General features: G+C 41.6%; 1 protein-coding gene across 1 annotated transcript; it reads left to right on the top strand.

The window, feature by feature from the left end:
* The first annotated feature begins 997 nt into the window (after positions 1-997).
* Positions 998-19,304, top strand: nfatc3b (nuclear factor of activated T cells 3b). Its single transcript, XM_018660473.2, has 11 exons — positions 998-1,240; positions 1,320-1,396; positions 6,304-7,012; positions 7,096-7,497; positions 8,314-8,476; positions 9,590-9,789; positions 10,627-10,799; positions 11,130-11,270; positions 11,348-11,403; positions 14,093-14,852; positions 18,524-19,304. The coding sequence occupies exons 2-11, from the start codon at positions 1,324-1,326 to the stop codon at positions 18,682-18,684; spliced, it is 2,838 nt and encodes a 945-aa protein (XP_018515989.1). The 5' UTR covers positions 998-1,240; positions 1,320-1,323; the 3' UTR covers positions 18,685-19,304.
* Positions 19,305-19,328: the final 24 nt, after the last annotated feature.

Here is a 19,328-nt window from a genome sequence, read left to right on the forward strand (position 1 = left end):
GTCTCATTGATCTCATACAGGAAATTAAAGTTAAAGCAAAAGGAAGTACACAGTGTAGATGTTAGAAATAACTGTAACACTAAATTACTTTTAACGTCTCCTACAACTGTATGGAAACCCATTCAAAAACAATACTGTGTTTTTAAAGTTTGATTTGACTTTATGTAAATAATTTAATCTGACCTCTTTAAAGTTTGTTTGTTTTTATCATTTGGAGTCAAATTTAAGCATTAGATTCATAATAAATTATTAATTGATGATAATAAAACTTTGACAGTAATATAGACAAAGCAAGATGTCACCTTGAGCATTTTTCACTATTTTCTGTCATTTTATAATCAGCTAATCAGAAAATACAAACACAGGTAACTGTAAATAAAGTGAACAAGAATCTGGTATCAAACTACAGCAGTTACATAAAAAAAATACTAATACTACAGTGTTAAAGTACTCCATTACAGGAAGAGTACTGCAGTTACAAGTAAATGTACAGAGGTAAGTAATTCATATACAGTTAGAGAGTTTAGTCCAGTGGTTCCCAACATAGGGGTTGGACCCCTGCAAAGGGTCACTAGATTAATCTGACAGGTCACCAGATAATTAATGGGAGAGGAGAAAAAAAAGTTCTGATTCACAAATCTGTTTTCAGTTTTTAGGATATTTTTTTTTCTGAAATATTGAAGAATTTGACGTCTTTATTGATCATGATTCAACTTGTAAGTCATTTCAAACATGTACTAGGAGGCTCCAGCCAAGTACTATGAAACAAGGTTTCAACTCCTGGTTTAACGTTGAATTTTATAAGCTAGTTGTATATTTTATTTAATGTAAAATCGTATATGTAAAGTAACTTTTAAGTCCTGCTGTCAGATAAAATGTAGTGGAGTAAAAAGTGCCATTTTTTAAAATCTAAAATCTAATGTAGTAGAAGTGTAAAGTAGCTTAAAACGTCGTTTAAAAAAAAAAAAATCCTCACTTCGCCTTAAAACGTAACCCGGAGTTTACGAGGCGGCCGTGAACGCAACATAAGGATCAACCTGGAGGAGCGTAAAAGCGGCCGAACACAAACCGCGAACGCAACAACTTCACACAAATATGGGACTTTTATGTTTTTACTACACAACACGGAGGCGTATTTTATGATCGTGTAGATGTCGGTTAGCAACTTTTAGTCGGGAATTTTTAGTCGACGTGTTGTTGGCGCCTCAGTTGACAGAGTTCTGCTTTCAGTCGGATGGAAGTGAGTGAGACAGGTCAGTTTTAAAGACAGACAGGTCGGTTTAACGGCTCCCTCCGACGACATTTTGTGTCTTTTTCAGTCCAATGTCCGCAGTAAACTGCGCTGAAGAGCTGGACTTCAGACTAATCTTTGAGGAGGACGGCAGACAGACAGCAGGTACGTGTCGTTTTGGCGACGTTAGTTAGCAATCTGTCAACCAGGCTAAGCTAACGAGAGTTAGCGACAGTTACACCGGAAGTCTCGCAGCCTTCAGAATAAAATGCAATAAAACAAATTAACTGTCACCTGACTTATTAAATAATGATTATTTTAATTTCTTTTTAACATCCAGTCAATTTGACACAGATATTATTTAATCATTAGTGAATATTTAGAATCTAAAATGCTATAAAACATAGTCTGACGTGTAAATATTATTCAGTTAATGGTCTAAAACTTGGGCTGAGTAATGTGCAAATATCTAATATTGCAGTTAATTGGACAGATGTCATGATTGTGGCATGAGAGACTATTTTAGTTTGAATTTTTGAATCTCATTTTCACTAAAAAAGATTTTAAAATGATGATAATGTGATTATATCTGGGGTTTGCGTTAAACAGTGACGTTATTTTATGTCTGGAGATTATAATTTGTAGGCTGAGGCATCGCTGTAACACCTCAATGCTTCATTTATAATGGTATCTTGTGACATAATTTACTTTTGTCATAAAATTACAGCTTCTGTGATTTGGATTTTGCATGTGGCCGTGATACAGTGTTGATAATGTCTTGTTTACTTGTTTAACCCTGCTCAAAATTCAAATATAATCAGTTTATAATCATTAAGCAAACAGCAAATATCCACATTGAGGAAACTGGAATTAGATAATTTTTTACATTTTTCCTTGAAACTATGGAAAAATTAATCAAATATCAAAGTTGTTGCTCATTAATTAAATAATTTCACCTCTACAATGCATCATTGCCCATGTGAATATGAATAAATTCTATGAAAACACAGTTCTACTTTTCTGAACATTAGGAGTTAGGCATACAGGATTTTACTTTGGAAATTCTAACCGGAAGTGCTTGTCGTCTTATTTTGGTGGATGTGACACATCCAGCTGTCTGCTGTTAGATTAAAGAAGAAGAAATTTAAAACGTGGGTCAATAGATGAAGAAGTGACTAAATCATCCTCCAGTAGAATCAGAGAGGCTTCACAGAGCTGATCAGTGTTATTGATCAGTTGGCTGAAGTTTTAAAGTATTGATCAGGAGTCTGTTTTCTGAACTCACAGCACTCCCTTAAACCTGCTCCAACAGGTCTGAATGTGGACTGAAACAAAAGCCTCATTGAAGAATCTATAGCCGAGGGCTGCAATTAATCATCTGATTGTTTTCTCTATACATTTGTTAGTCTGTGAAATATATATGAAATAGTGAAATATGGCAGTCAGAGTTTTGCAGAACCCAAAGAAACGACGTCAGCTTGCTTTGAACAGCATTCAGCTTACAATGATATAAAACATTGGAGAAGCTGGAAATATAAAATATTTGACATTTTTCCTTTTAAAAAAAGTCTTAAAACCATTAATCAATTATCACAATTATGTTTTCTGTTAATCAGTCAAACGTTTGTTTCTATAAAATGTCAGAAAAATAGAGAAAAGTTACACATTTTTACTGCAAATTTCCCAAAGATATTTAGTTTACTATTTAGTCAATTAATTGAGTTGTCAGTTGACTGAGGATTAAGCAACTTTTTAAATAATCTGTTGATCTTTTAAGTCGTCAATCAAACTAAAACATTTGCTGCTTTACTTTGTCGGAAACTGAATCTTTAAAGTTCGGACAGAAGACCAAAGAATCAGCTGAGACTGATTTAATTGATGATGAAGATAATCAGAGCTCAATCAATTAATCAATCAGTCCATCAATTCTTAAAGTTGAGAAAGTCAAGAAAAAAAATGTGAAAGTGTTTGTCGGTTCCAGGTTCACTAATATGAGAATTTGCTGCTTTACCTCGTTTCATGTTAAATGTTTTTGTCTCCCAGGGCTGTGAGGAAAATGTGATTGACATGTCAACTGTTTCCTAGACTGAATTATTGATCAATTTATCAAGAAAATGATCAGCAGATTAATCAATAATGAAAATAGCTGTCAGAATAGATTTGGAGCCAGTGAATCGGAGCAGGGGAATCACAGTTCTTCCCTCCTGCGATACGATTTTATAGACGTTTGTATCACGGTTTCAGTCTCAGTTTCAGAATCGCTACACCCCCAATAAGTAATCTAAATACTCTCAGAAGTAATCAAGTAAATCTGCCGGTCGTTTCAGCTCTGCACTGGTTCCAGTACCAGTAAAACACACCTCAGAGGAATAAAGTTGTTCTGAATTAATGACTCCATCATGCGTCACAACAGTGACTTTAAGCGTTTTACGTCTGAAAATCAAACTTTATTAAATCAATAATTGATAGATTCTGAATCTATAAATTGATCAGACTGGTGTCGGCAGTAGAAAGCTGTTTGGAGCTAAAAATAAAGGAGTCGTTTTCAGTTTCTGTCGACTGATTAACTCATAACGATGTTTAACCTCCTTCTTAAACTGAGTCATCGTGATCATCAGTTAACGTCTGAGGGCTGTGATCAGTTAAATCTGGTCATTATTGATGAGATTGATTTGTGTATTTTACTGATTAGTACAGAGGTGAGGTGAATATTGTGGCTGCTTAAATCCCTTTTAAAAGAACATTTACTCAAGTACAATTCTGAGCTGTATGTGCTTTTACTTTCCACTTCTACTGCTTTTCATTCATCTGACAGCTGCAGCTAAAGACTTCACACTAAATAAATGAGTTTGTAACAAAATCTAACACATTAAACCACTCGTTCAAAACATTTTTGTTCTTCAGCGGAGACATTTCCCCGCTAAACATCTCAGATAGTTTCACTGAAATAACATTTCACGCCCCGAAGTCGTCAAATAATTCAGTATTTCACAGAATATCCTAAAAACTGCAAACAGATCAGTGAACTTCGTTTTTCCTCTTTAATCACCTCATGACCCCTCAGATTCATTTGGTGACCCTTCAAAGGGGCCTGGTCCCCATGTTGGGAACCAGTGGATTAAACTACCCAACTGTAAATAAAGTTAAAACAACCACAGACGCCACTTTTCCACCTCACTTTGATACTTAAAGTACATTTTGCTGATGCTACTTTTCTACTTTTGATGAAGTAGGATTGTAACTGCAGGACTTATCCCAGTAATGGAGTACTTTTACATTAAAGTATTAGTCTGTAAAACTCTAAAAAGCTGCAGAAGCTTCGATGAATCAGGATTAACGATGTGGTGAAGTCAGCAGTTACATGAAGAGGTAACATTACTGCTACACTTTAACTACACTTCTGTACTTTTACTTGTTTTGTGTGTTGTTTTAAAATACTCCATCACATAATACTTGTATTTTTCTGGTGTGCTGCAGCACCAGTATTTGTATTTAAATGAAGGGTCTGAATACTTTTTTCCAGGCAGGCAGAAAGTGGAAGAGAAAAAGGTGGATGATGGATGGAGGGATGGAGGGATGCAGTGCAGATGTGTGTTATCCTCTAGTGTTTCAGCCTCTTTTCAGACAGACAATGTGTCGCTCAGTCTGTCTGCCGGCAGGTTTTACTTCCTGGTTTTCTAACCGCTCTGTGGCACCCAGCTGGCAGCAGGCATTGTCATCTCCCCCACCTCCTCCCGTTCTCCACCCTTCCCCTCTGCCCTGGAGGGTGGAGGGGGGTGGGGTGTAACTGTTGCATCACATCTCGTTTCTTTCTCTCCGGCACGTTGAGGGTTATTTTGCAAAGAAGCGGCGAGTGGAGCTGCTGAAGCAGATCGCTGCTGTTTTCACGCCTTTTTTGCATGTGGCGTGAAAGGTGTGTGTTTGTGTGTGTGTGTGTGAGTGTGTGAGGAAAAAAAGGGGGTATTAATAGGAGGGCTGTGGTGAGGAGGAGTGTGTGCAGCTGTGTGAATGAACTTACTGAACTCGAGATAATCAGTCGCCATAATTAGTCCAGTGCCGTGTGCTATTAACTGTACTTCCTCTGCTCGTAGTTTTAACTTTAACATCACTGTGAATCTGCTGTAAGCGCACAAACAAAACAATAAACACATGATGCAAAACATAAACAACAAACAGCAGAGAGGAGGGAGGTTCAGGAAGCAGGACGGTGACGTGTCCTGGTCCTGCTGCTGTGTGGGCCCATGTAGACCAGGATGCATGATGGGAGCTTTGTCGAGCATCATCTGCTGCTGGAGGAGTGTGTTTTTTAGCGAGTAAATGTTCTTCCTCTTTTCTCAAAGCTCAAAGTGACATCTTAAATAAAAATGAAAAAGAGCAACGCCCAAAGATGTTCAGTTCACAGCAACATGAACCAAAGAAAAGCAGAAAATCCTCACGTTTAATGAGCAGAACAGTGGAAACAGAACAAACTAAGACTGAATCACAGAGAAAGAGAAGGAACAAACCAGAACCAGACATGGGGGATGGATGAGGTTTAGTCATATCCTTATTTATCTTTGTACAGAGATGAAGGGGGGAGGGTAAGGGCCTTGTAAGTAAAGTAAGGCAACAAATATTTGATGCTGAAAAGTAAAAACACATAATCATACATTCACACAAAGAAGGATTTTCCTGAATATCTGAACCGAGCTGATGTAAAATCAGGATCATTTAAACCATGTCGATTTAGTTTACAGTGACAACAAACAGAGAAAAGCTGTAAATATTTATAATTCATTAAGTTAAAGTTTTATATGAAGGAGTAAAAAGACAGTATGTTTTATTTCACATAATTTCATACAGTTTTAGGATGTGAGTGAAGGTAGTGTGTCTCTAAAACGCTGAGGGAAACCCTGTGCTGTTGTTTTTTTGTTATAAATCTGTCTGCTGATGATAAATGATCCATAACTGTCAGGTGTAGCGCTCTGCATGCTGCCACACGGCAATAAAACACAGGTGTGTTTGCAATGCAAATGATCTCCCATCACTGATTTACATGTTGGTTCTCCTCCTCCTCCTCCTCCTCCCCGTAGGTCCAGATCTCAATGTGAGGACACCTCCCTCCTCCGCTCAGGCTCTGGCCGAGCAGCCCATCAGCCATGAGCTGCAGGGTCACCCGCCATATTTCTCCACCATAGACAGCTACCAGCATGTCGGCTGCCACTCCCAGGGTCCCCAGTACGCCACCCTGGGGAACCCCAGAGCCTTCGACTGCCCGAGCATCCAGATCACCTCCATAGCTCCCAACAACCATGTGGAGCCCGGTGCCGGTCAGGAAGCTTTGGCAGTGGGTGGCGCAGAGGGGGGCTACCCCGAGGTGTCCTGGTCTAGAGACCAGCTGTACCTGCCCCTGGACCCCTGCTACCGGGACCCGGCGCTCTGCCCGAGCCCCTGCAGCAGCATGTCGTCCAGGAGCTGGATGTCCGACCTCTCCTCCTGCGAGTCCTTCTCCCACGTTTACGATGATGTGGAGGAGTTGTGCGACGACGCCCGCCTTGCCCTGGGCTCCCCCCTTGGGTCTCCTCTGGGGTCCCCGGGCTGTGGGGGCGGGGCCTTCGGGGTGGAGTTATGGCAACAGAAGTACCAGCATCCTCTAGCCTTCAGCCCGGCGCTGTCGCCTCATCAGTCGCCCCGTCAGTCGCCTCGTCAGTCGCCCCGTCAGTCGCCCCGTCAGTCGCCCTGCCACTCCCCTCGCACCAGTGTCACAGAGGAGAGCTGGCTGAACCGCCGCCCCACCTCCAGGTACAAATCACCACGGCTTCCTGATCTGAAATAACAGAAACGGGGACCTGGTACAAATCCTGATTATCCTGATTTCCTTTCAGGCCATCGTCTAGGCCGACCTCCCCCTGCGGAAAGAGACGCCATTCCAGTGCCGACCCCCACGCCCGCTCGCCCTCCCCTCACCACTCACCAAGCCCCACGCCGAGCGCCTCCCCGCGGGGCAGCGTCACAGATGACACCTGGGTAGGAAGCCCTGCCGCTGGTGCCATTGGGACCCTCCTGATGGCCGGATACCAGGAGCTGGACGTACCCTCCAAGACCAGGAGGACGTCAGGGAGCCAGCTGGGCCTCCTCCCTGGGCAGGGAGACCCCGGGCTGGACGCCTTCCAGGATTCTCCCGGGGAGGACGGACGCGAACAGGGCGGCCTGGCTGAGCTCTTTCTTCAGGTGCCCTCCCACTTCAGCTGGAACAAACCCAAACCTGGAAACCCTCCTCTGTTCAGGTTGGTTTTACAATCTGAAATTTTCATCAGTTTCATACAACATATCTGTCTGTTAAAAAACGGAAGTGTACAAACGACTAGTTGCAGATTTATCAGGGATTATGTCGGTGCTTTCAGTTTTCAGTTTTCGACAACTTCGAAACAAATCTGCTCCACCTGAAGAAAACCTCAGTTGTTAATGTTAGATTTTAATGTAAACACTTCAGAACGTTCTTAAAACGCTGGTCAAATTTAAATGTTTGAAACAATACATAACGTAAAACCAAGAACGTGAACCAGTTCAGATGTATCTCAGACTAGCCATTGTTAGTAACACCAGTTGATAACAACACTCTACAAACAGCTTAGCAACATGTCCACAGATAAAATTATAATAAGTGTAATAAGACAACTGCTATAAACAGTAAAATTAGAGAGTTCTCTACTATTCATACATCTTGAATTCTTATGTCGTGGTTGGTGGAGTTGCTTGAGTTGGAACTCCGACTTCAGGGTGTGTTCCAGGTGAAATTTACAACTAAGAACTTGTGAATTTCAACTGGAACGCATCATCTGAGTGTGTGTTTTGACGTTCTTGAGTCTCAGCCAAGCAGCACATAATCCACCATTAAACAGTGATTAAAACATCCTCTGGCTTCATATTTACCAAACGTCTGGTATCAGTCTTCTCATCTAATTCACCCCCAGGAAGGAAATAAGTATATCTCGAATAACGTCTTGCTTAAAACCTTTGAGAACCCTTTATCTCCCCTTCAGAGACCCACTCCTCTTTAAGGATTAATGTAAGTAATGGGTGTCTGTTGTATGTGCCTCCAGGACCTCGTCTCCTCCTCCCTTGGACTGGCTTCTGCCCAGCCAGTTTGACCAGTGTGAGCTGAAGCTGGAGGTCCAGCCCAAGTCCTACCACAGGGCCCATTATGAGACGGAGGGCAGCAGAGGGTCCATTAAAGCAGCAACAGGAGGACACCCTGTTGTGAAGGTAAGAGGGTGTCAGAGTTATGTTGTTTTTTGCTGCTGTTGATGGCGATCAGCCCTCGTGGATCCTCTGGATCAGAGAACAGAGGCAGGCCCCGAGACGAGTAAAGCTCCATCAAGGCCTTTTGTATGTAACGGACACCAGCGGGGCTATTCTGGGTGTCACATATTCAGGCTGCCGCTGAGGCCAGATAAACCTCTTCCTGCAAGATGTGTGAAAACTCACAGGACAACTGAGAGCTGCTGGGTCGAACAGGAAACTGAAAATCATACTGACGGCTGCAGGGTTTTTTTGTGAAATCTACAAACAACAGCAGAACTCTCTAGAAGATTAAACCTCAACAGACCTTTTATTTCAGACTGAAGACAAAATGCTGCTTTAGGAATCAGATTGTTTTACATTTAGATTTATTTATTACCTCATGTTTAATCTGTTTATTTTTCAGTGAACTTCACTTAAAACTCTTTTTATATCTTCTTAGAAATTTACTTTTACTTATTGTCATTGTAAAAACCAATGTTTATTGGCCTTATGAACTGGTCAGTGAGATTTTTATGCATTTCTTAAAGTAAATAAGTGGCTCCCTACTAACAATGTAGGTCCCCCAGGGCCAGTCAGAAACAAGATTGTCCAACTGGTCATTTCATTTAGCTCTGAGCTCTTCTACAAAAGCCTTTCTTCTTAGAAAGTTAGTGAGAGTTTGAAAGAGCGTGAGTAGAAGTGGAGTGGGGGATTTACTGACCCATTTTATGTCGGAGAATGAAACCTGAAAATGTCTTGAGCTTGTGTTAAAACCACAGACCTTATTTCAGACATTTAACTAAAAACACACTGACTTTGGGACGAGGGAACAGGAAGTGCTAACGTGCTAATATGCTAACTTACTTCCTGGTTTTAGGATCAGTCCTGCACCACTCTATATGGGGAGTTTGGAAGCCAGGTCAACACCCTGGGCTCTTTGTCATGTTCCCCAAGACATTTCTGAGCAGTTTTTCTGCTGAAGGAGGCCCCTGCCATTGGGGAGTGTCGGGAGTGTATCACCCATGTAGATATCAGCAATTCTAAATGAACTAATGAGCAGCCATGATTCTGATGTTATTGTTGTTCTGTCTGCAGTTGAGTGGATACAGCGAGCAGCCGATCAGCCTGCTGCTGTTCATCGGCACCGCAGACGACCGCTACCTTCGCCCTCATTCCTTCTACCAAGTCCACCGGGTGACGGGGAAGACGGTCACCACCACCTGCCAGGAGAAGATTATGGGTGGCACCAAAGTCCTGGAGATCCCTCTGCTGCCAGAAAACAACATGTCCGCCAGGTAACAGAGGCAACAGCACCAGGATCTAGTATCAGAGTTGATTTTTAAGGCCCCTAAAATCAGGCCTGATAAACTGTGATAGTGATTAGAGGTGGAGTGTTACAGGACTGAGTCGTGATATCTTTATTCACTTCTATGCAGATGATACACTGCTGTATTTTTCATTAAATCCCAAAGATATTTAGGCTGATCATTCTACTGAAATAATTTAGAATGAGAGTACAATAAAAGGCGTGAAGATGTGTTTGTTTTTCAGCTAATTTCATTGTTTAAAAAAACGTTTTGATTCTGAAACCGAGACTGAAACCATGATACAAACCTCCGTAATATTGCAATAGGGGAAAATGGAACGATACAATACGCCCCTCCCAAACCCCACCCTGCCGCCAAAATGCACTCATATCTTTTCCCTTCTCATAAAACAAACATTTACAAAGACAGTGTTAATATTAACATTTTAAAACCTTCATTGCTTACATCTATGACTGCCATTGCTCTTCCTCTTTCACTGGTGCATTGCTGCAGTTCTTCACGTTAGCATCACCGACTGTCGTTCAGTGGAATGGCATAAAAACCGAGGCACCTCACGTAACCGCCTGCCTTTTGGACTTGTTTATTTTTGAATTTTTTAATTTATTTTATCACACAGGCCGTGCTAGAAACTAATAAGATATTTACAACCAGTTGATGTGGTTGTTCTGTACCTGTTGCCTGTTCAATGCTAAGATTTGAACTACTGCCCTTCGCAGTTGGCAGGAATGTAAAGTGCATCACTTGTGTACCTGTGCCATTGTTAGTCGAGATAAGCAGCAAATCTATTGGTTTTCTGTTCCTCAGCATTGACTGTGCCGGCATCCTGAAGCTGCGCAACGCCGACATCGAGCTGAAGAAAGGGGAGACGGACATTGGACGGAAAAACACAAGGGTGCGAGTTGTGTTCAGGGTCGCCATCCCTCAGTCAGACGGCCGGATGCTGTGGCTGCAGACGGCATCTATTCCTGTGGAGTGCTGTAAGTTAATGCATCACATTTATATCTGATTTTGTTTTTGCAGTGAGGTCAGCAGTTAGATTACGTTCCACATTGAGCAAGTCAGGTTAAAGGCTTTCTCTTCATTTCGAAACCAGATGATGATAGAACGGACAGAGGAGGAAATTCATGATGTGAGATATTTGTGCTTGTGCAAACTTTTGATAAACACAGATCATAATCATTGAGGTTTTTTTTCTTCCTGCTTAGTGAACATTTCCTCTGTCGAAAAGTGACTGTGCTCCTGCCTGGTAACAAAGAGAAACCACACATGTATTTAAATACCAAAACAAAAAATGTGTTGTGTTCCAGCCCAGCGCTCCGGCCAGGAGCTTCCCCAGGTGGAGAGCTTCAGCCCGGCCAGCTGCTCCGTGGACGGAGGAGAGGAGCTGCTCATCACCGGATCCAACATCTCCACACAGTCCAGGGTCGTTTTCATGGAGAAAACATCCGGTAAGATTCATTTCATTCAGTTTTTGTCCATGTTAAATGTGTTTAGTGACAAGTTTAACCTTTTTTTCATCCCTCAGATGGAAGATCACTGTGGGAAATGGATGCCAGAGTTGTGCTGGAAAAAAGCAGCGGAGTAAGTGGAAACAGGATTTTAAAAACTTTTGAAAATATCACAGTTTATAGAAAAGATAAACAAGGGATCCCTGTGACAAAACTGGGATGTGGGAGCAGGAATATTGATAGAAACCACTAAAAAATATCGGAATGGCAGAAAAATGTGTGTGGAAGTAAATAATAAAATAAAAAGCAAAATAATACTTTATATATTCTATATTTTTCAGTAATTATCCTGAATTTGTTGCAGTCTGTTTGCAGTGCATCTTTCATTTTCTCTCCCGCACAATAACAGGATACTGATTTATAACTGAAGCACGTCACCAATACCCCAGATTATCAGCACATCATCGCCCACATAGCTACTCAGTCTGTGTGTGCTGTGATCCTGATGCTGCTGCAACCAGCTAATGTGTATAGAAATCAAAAACAAAAAAAGCCCACTTACCTGTTCTTGTTTTTGTTTTTTACAATCACAGGATAAAACTTTAAACTCAGTCGCCGGTGGAAACCTAAACCTGAGCTAAAAGAGCGACTGCACGAAGCACACAGTGGTGGAAAGTAGCTAAACAAATGAATTCAAGGACTGTGGTAAAGACTAATGTGAAATTAATTGTTTTGTTTCCATTTTATGCAACTTTTGCTCCACAACATTTTAGAAGGAAATATTTTAGATTTAAATTTAAAAATCCTTTATTTTACTTTAATCAAAGTCTATTATAAGGACATTTTGAAGCATATTAATGTACAGTATTTGTCATCGATTATACCCAGACTAGACTTATTTTATGTTATTATCAAACAGCCTGTATTTATGGCTGTTAAATACATTAATCAGCTTGCAGCTGCTTTACAGTGTTTTATAAACCGTTTATGTTTATGTTTAAATACTCGGCGTCATGTGTCAGATGTCTACGAGCTGTTAGCAGCTCCTCCAAAGAGACTGCACATTAAGTGGTTAAAAGTAGCTCCACCCTGAGCAGCTACAACTGTGAAATGCTGCTGAAGCATCAGGATTAACAGTCTGATAATGTCTTATAGAAAAAGAATAAGCACGTTTACTTTTGATGCTTAAAACATGTTTAGCTGATTATCGTGCAGGAGTTTTAACTTGTAATCGAGTGTTTTTACATTGTGATATTGTCACTTTTACTTAAGTTAAAGATCTGAAAACCTCCTCCACTGCTGCCAATACTGCGTCAGCTGGATGTGTGAACAGGCAGCTCGTTCATCAACACGTTAACCCTAAAAACGAGCTCATATTAGCTTGAATCTGTCAGTCTGTTGTGGAGGTTTTGGTAAATTATTGCAGCTTCAGTGCAGCTTCGTTTACTTTGAATCACTTGATGTTCTGCTGCAGAATGAAGCTAAATTATCATCCCCCTCCTTTTCCCCCGTTTGAGTTTTTCTAAGGGTCGATGTCACAGAAATTTGCTCTGGTTTTTGAACTCAACTTAAGATGGCGACAAGGATTCCCTCAAGAGGAAGCGCAAAGAGGAAATTAGCACAAGCTTGTTGAAACCACAAAGAGTCTTAGACTGAGTCAGAGCGAGTGTGGGTGTCTGAGGGAGCAGAGGGAGACAATGCAGCACTCGTCATGTCGTCACTAAATAAAGACAATTTGTGGTAGATTTTGTAACGTGGATGTGAGCGTGACTCTGATTTAAGGTTCGGTTCATTGAAAAATGTGTCTCTGTTGCATTTTGTTGAATGAGTGTTTCCTCTTTTTTCCATCTGACGAACACTGCAGAGCCAGAAAACATCTTTGTAGTTTTAGATGGTGGCACATGACAGAGATCCAGAGGCTTTGTTCAGGGGTTTGATAACATTTTAGCCTCCTGTGATTGGAGCATTGATTTTTTAAATTTAATTTCTCCTGCTGTTTGGGACCTGATGAATATAAAAACTGAACCATGTCTTTGAACAGGAAGTAGTTTTCAGTGTATAAGTTTCACCCAGAAACTCTGATCAAGTTTTGTTCCTCTGAGATTTTTATCTTGAGCTCAGCTGTAGAATGTGTTGACACAGATCGACACCATCTTGTTTTTACACTGTTGATTGGGTGCATTGTGACTTTGTTAACACTAGACTGCACAAAAAAGTGTCAGCAAACAGTGACAACAGGTCTGAGTTTAGTATAAGGTGCACAGACACGGGAGAGATCTTCACAACAAACCTGAATCCTTTTGAATCTTTGCGAGTAGCTAAAGGCTAAAATAACTTTGGCTCATAGATGTCTGAGAGAACAGAAGCACCTAAAAAATGTTCACAGCCTGTATTAATACAAATACTAAAAGTCCTGATTCACAACTGTGAAGCTTCAGATGTTGATTAACTGAGAGACTGAGCTGCTCTTTTATTCTCTGTTGAACTCATAAACAGTCTCTGTATGTAAACACCAGTGGGCTGTGTCTGTGTCGTCGTTTGAGACCAAGATGTTCCAATGTATAGTTTTCTTCAGTTGATGGTTATTTTTTAGATGAACTCTGAGGTTGAATTTAAAAATCCATGTGAAATACATGAACCCAAAGAGGAAACTCAAAATTTATTCAGGTTTGTTTTGACACCAACTCAGCGACAGATGACTTCCCAAACGAGCCAAGATCTCGTCTCTCCGGAGTCGCTGTTTTCCCAGAAACGTTCCCAGAACATCAGGGAGCATGTGTTTTGGATTAATCCTGAAATCTCTCTGTGTTTCTGTCTTCCAGTCCAGCATCGTGGTGGAGGTTCCTCCGTACAGTAAGAAGACAGCAGGTCCGGTTCAGGTCCAGTTCTACGTCTCAAATGGGAAGAGAAGAAGAAGTCTGACGCAGAGCTTCACCTTCCTGCCTGCAGTCAGACATCACCTCCCTCCTGCTCCTCCTCCTCCTCCTGCTGCTGCAGCTCAGCTGGTCAAACAGGAGCACTGGGAGCTGGACCACATCTCCCACAATCCACCTGGATTCAGCCCCGATGTGGGTTATTACGATTCCTGTGACCTCACAGTGCATTGTGGTCCTCCCTCCCAGAATGCACCTCATCTCCATCATCCTCCTCCTCCCTCCTCCCTCCCCCTTCAAGCTTCCTTAATGTATCCTCACCCCCCCTCCTCCTCCTCCCCCTCCATGCCGTCTCAGACCTCCCATCACTCCCTGATTCCTCTTCAGACCTCCATCATGCCTCCACAGACCTTCACCATCCCGCCTCAGATCTCCACGTTGGCGCCCCAGGCCTCCTCCATCCCCCTTCAGACCTTCACCATCCCCCCACAGACCTCCTCTTCCTCCTCCTCCTCGCTGCCTCCCAGGACCTCCCCTGTTGCCCCTCAGAGGGAGCAGCCTCCTTCCTTGAGCTCCAGCAGACCCTTCGCCGACCCCCAGAAGGACTCTCTCCTCTCCAGCCCTGAGGAGGTGCTGAATATCAAGCAGGAGCCGGAGGACCAGCCGAATCTGGCGTCTCTGGGCCTTCGGGAGATCACACTGGATGATGGTAGGAAGCTGCGTGCATTCATTAATTACACATAGAGTGGTGCAGAAATGAGTCCTAAAACCAGGAAGTCAGTTAGCATGTTAGCATGTTAGCTCTTCCTGTTCCCTCGTCCCAGAGTCAGTGTGTTTCTGGTTAAATGTCTGAAATAAGGTCTGTGGTTTTAACACAAGCTCAAGACATTTTCAGGTTTTATTCTCCGACATAAAATGGGTCAGTAAATCCCCCACTCCTGATGTTTGAAGTTTTTACGTGTCTTAAAAAAGGCGGTTGCTAACGAGTGTCTAAATGAGACTACAGAGGTTGTCGGGGACGTTAACATGAAAACCCATCTACTCACCAGTCCACCTTTACAGCCTCGTTGTGTTTCTACTCACGCTCTTTCAAACTCTCACTAACTTTCTAAGAAAAACAAAAAACAAAGACTGCGAACTCATAAAGTGAATCTACACAAAGCAAGTCTTAAAATACTACCAGACGTTTGCAGATCTTTTCTGAGGAAGGAAAAGATTTCAACACAGTCGAAATGTAAAAACTACTTTCTAATTCTTCTAGACTACAGGGATTGTACTTATTATACCACTGAATGTATTTGACAGCTGCTCTTCAGACATATGAAAGATTAATTCATCTACATTTAGTACTTTTCCTACTGATACTTTACATGAATACTTGTGTAGTTTTACTTCAGTGGATGTTGAATGCCAGACTGCTCCGACCTCCAAACAAAAGAGTCTTTGTTCATCAGGAGATGAGTAACAGACGAAGTCATCCCTGAAATCATTCGCTCAGACTCGTGATCCGGTTCTGAGACTCAGATCTGGATCTCGTGGATTCACAGAGTCTGAATCAGAGCTGTTTGGTTGTTTTGTGTGTGTTTGTGCTGTGCAGCTGCTGGTCTCACTGTGTGTGTGTGTGTGATGTTGGTTATTTATATTGTGTGTGTGTGTTTCTCTGATCTGGGTTAATAATAGCCGTGTCGCTCTGAATGATGCAGACGGGGGTTAAATTTATTGCCTCGTCTCAGTTGGCGGGCGGCAGCTGCCGTCAGGCCTCCGATCCCCCCCCCCACAACCACCCCATCCCCTCCCACCCCCTCCGTCCACCCCCCCATCAACCCCCATCGCCTTTCAGCTTGACTTTGACCATCTGAGACCATAACACCGCTAATAAATATTACTACAACTGCCATAGTTGGAGGAAGTACTCAGATTGTAGAAGTACTCTTGTACTCAAACTTATACTTGAGTAACAGAAGAGTATTTTATTTTAGGCGCTGATATGTGATTCACGATATTATTGCGATAATCATAAAAATATGTTTCCAAAACACTGAAAATTTGGTAACAAACAAATTTTTATTGCATCATCATTGAAAACCAATCAAACAGTCTTTAGGTATTATTATTATTATAAATCATCAGGTGCCGCTGCAAAAGTAAAGGAAAAATATAACTACATCAAATGAGAAGATGGATTTTCTGTCAAATAAAATTCATTCTAATTGATATTAACTGTTCCTGTTACAGTTCATATTAAAGGAAAAACTGTAGTAAATCACAGCTCCGATAAACGTCAACGTTAGTTTAACTAAACCAACACTTGCTGCGTTCAGTAACTGACAGTAATGTTCGTTACGTTATGACTGGAAAGATGCAGCTCCCCCTTGTGGAAACTCAAAATAAATCGTATGTTGGCTCGACAGCTTTTTTTAAGTCACTCGTGAGGATATTAATGATGGAAATTCACTACGATCAGCTTATTGTGTTTTTTATCGCAGTGGACGATAAAACCGTATATCGTCCCCGGTTATTGTTTAAAACTAAATTATCAGGACTTCAGGAGCTCTTCAGTCCTGACTTCATGTAAATCTTAGCAGATATTTGCGGAATTCCAACCTGCACAGACGAGTATAATAGAAAAGTATTATCGGAGGAAGAAGAAGAAGAAGAAACAAATTTCTGACACTCAAATTTCTACACGTTTTTTGGACTCTAGTCCTTTTTCTCGCTTTGTTTGTGCCAAAAACATCATTTAAAGCAACGTTATTTAACAATTTCACCTTAAAATCTTAGCTTCAGAATCTTAGTGAAGGTTTAGGGACTTGGAACCTCTGTCATTCAAAGACCTGTTGTGTCTCTGTGTAACTGTGGTTCTTCAGGTTGGATCTCCCTCTAACTGAGTGAGAGTCAGCAGCTTAAACTGCTGGAATCAGACCAGAGAGTTCAGACTGAAGCTGAACTGGAGATCAGTTAAAAACCAGCGTTCATCTCTGTGATCCAGGAAACTGACAGAAATACCAAGAGTTAGAAACAGAGTTTAGTGTAGTTTGTTACAGCGACAACACTTCCTGCTCCTGAAGCCGGGGATCATGGGTAATATACACTGAAGTGAAGTGGTGATTAGAGGGCGTTTGAATAGAATCTGTGTGTTTTGTGTTGAACTGGCGTCGTGCTGCTGATGGTTTATTACAGCGTTGTTGTGTCTGTTTGCTTCAGGAGCCTCAGGTTTCACAGCGCTGCTATGAATAGACTGAATGGAGCAGGAGATGGAGCCATTTGCTGCCCCTGCAAATAGACTGAGAGCGGGCAGAGAGCAGCAACAAACACAATGATGTGTGTGTCGTTTAGTTTTTTTCAGTCAAACGTAAACCTGTTAGCATTAGATAAAGTCGTGTGTCGTAAATGGAAGATTTTCTGTTCAGAGCTTTAAGTTTGTGTCAAGCTGCTCCCCCTTGTGGTCGTGTAGGAAACTGCAAAAACAGAATCCAGTTGTCTTTCCCTGCATTTGAACTTGTAGAAGTTATTTACGGCATGAAGAGTGTTGTATATTATTTCCTGTGGTGTTTACGACCCTGGACGTTCGCCCCTCGCCAGCACTGCGATTTCATACATGTCAAAGTAACATCCAGATGAATGAAGGAGCCAAGGTTTCCCAGCAGAACACTGGACTGTAACGAGACCATCGATGTTATTCACTTCACCTTTTGAACCATTTTAATGTCGTGGTTGATTGGTTTATTTCTTCTTTCCTGCTGAAGACAGAAGAAAAACTTAGATAAACTAATTAAGAATTTAGAGTTTTCTGCTGTTTATCTGGGTTCAGATGTGATTCAGATTCAGGTTCAGATTCATTTCTGTTTCAGTCCAGACCCTTCATCTTAAACCAGTTCCTTACTCCTTCTTAATTCCTTCTCCTAGTTTTAATCATGGTTTGCTTCTTTCATGAGTTTCAGAATTAATATTGTATTATTGTTAGATGACTTCTGATTGATTTGTATATATTATTGATTCACTTCTAGATCACGTTAATGGATTAATTATATTACTAGGAGTTATAGTTACATATACAGCCGGGAAGTGCTGAAAAAAGGTCAAGTAATAAGTGATTGTCTCTGCTGGTTTTCACTTATTCTGTCACCTGTGCGACTGTGAAAAAGAGATTCATTTGAGGTATTAAAAAGTCATAGATTAGATTTGGTTAACTCTGCAGAAACCCTGAACCATGACCTTTTAACCACGTTACAGTTTGAAATCTGAGGAGGAGGAGGACTGTGACACGAGGTTGAAAGCTCCAGAAAAAGGAGAGAAAACACTTTGGAAACAGAACATGAAGTGTGTTTTGTAAATACAGATGAGAAATAATTGTGTTTCCTTGTTGTGTTTTTGTTGCAGTGAACGAGATCATCGACAGAGACATCGGCAGTCTGAGCGGCGGCGCCCAGCCCGACCAGTTTGACCAGTTTCACCAGTATGACTGGGAGCACAAGTCCGACACTGCCGCCACCACCGCCGCCGGTGCCGCCTTACCGTTCCCCGGAGGTGGCCCTCAGTAGCTACGCTGCTTCTTCTACTGTTTTTTTTTTTTTTGCTTTTGGGGACGAAAATAATGGGGGCGTTTTTTGCACAAAGTGCAACAAACTGATCCTCAAAGTGCCTGAAAACCAAATCAGCAGCTTTGACGAGTCCTCGGGCTCGAGTGTTATCAGGGTATCACGTCACGTCGCTGTTTCCTCGTCTGTCTCAGGAATTTTTAGCGCAGAGCCGACTCGTACCTCACTCACAAACCAAAGAGTTTTTGTTTTTTTTTAGCTTTTCGTAACATAATCTGAAGAATTTTAGATTAAAACTAAAGGGCTGTAAATCAGAGTGACTCAATCATGACAATCAATAATGAATACAGAGGCTTCAGCCGCACAGGGATAAGAAAATCCTGTCGTTATTTATTGGCCAGTTAATTATGAAATCTATTTTTGATACTCTGGATCAGGTCCAGTAAAAACTAAAGTCCTTCAGCTGATCATTTACATTTTTATAGCTTGGTTTGACTCTGCACGGTTTACATTTCCTTCGCTGAGTTAACTGCAGTTAACTGCTGTTCAACCTGAACTGTTCTGGTGTGACACTGAATCATAGACATGTATCGAGAGGTTGAAGTAAAACGAGAAGAAAAGTCTGGGTGTTCTGTGTTTGGATAAAT

Source organism: Lates calcarifer, linkage group LG10 (assembly GCF_001640805.2).
Source record: "Lates calcarifer isolate ASB-BC8 linkage group LG10, TLL_Latcal_v3, whole genome shotgun sequence".
Taxonomy (NCBI): domain Eukaryota; kingdom Metazoa; phylum Chordata; class Actinopteri; family Centropomidae; genus Lates; species Lates calcarifer.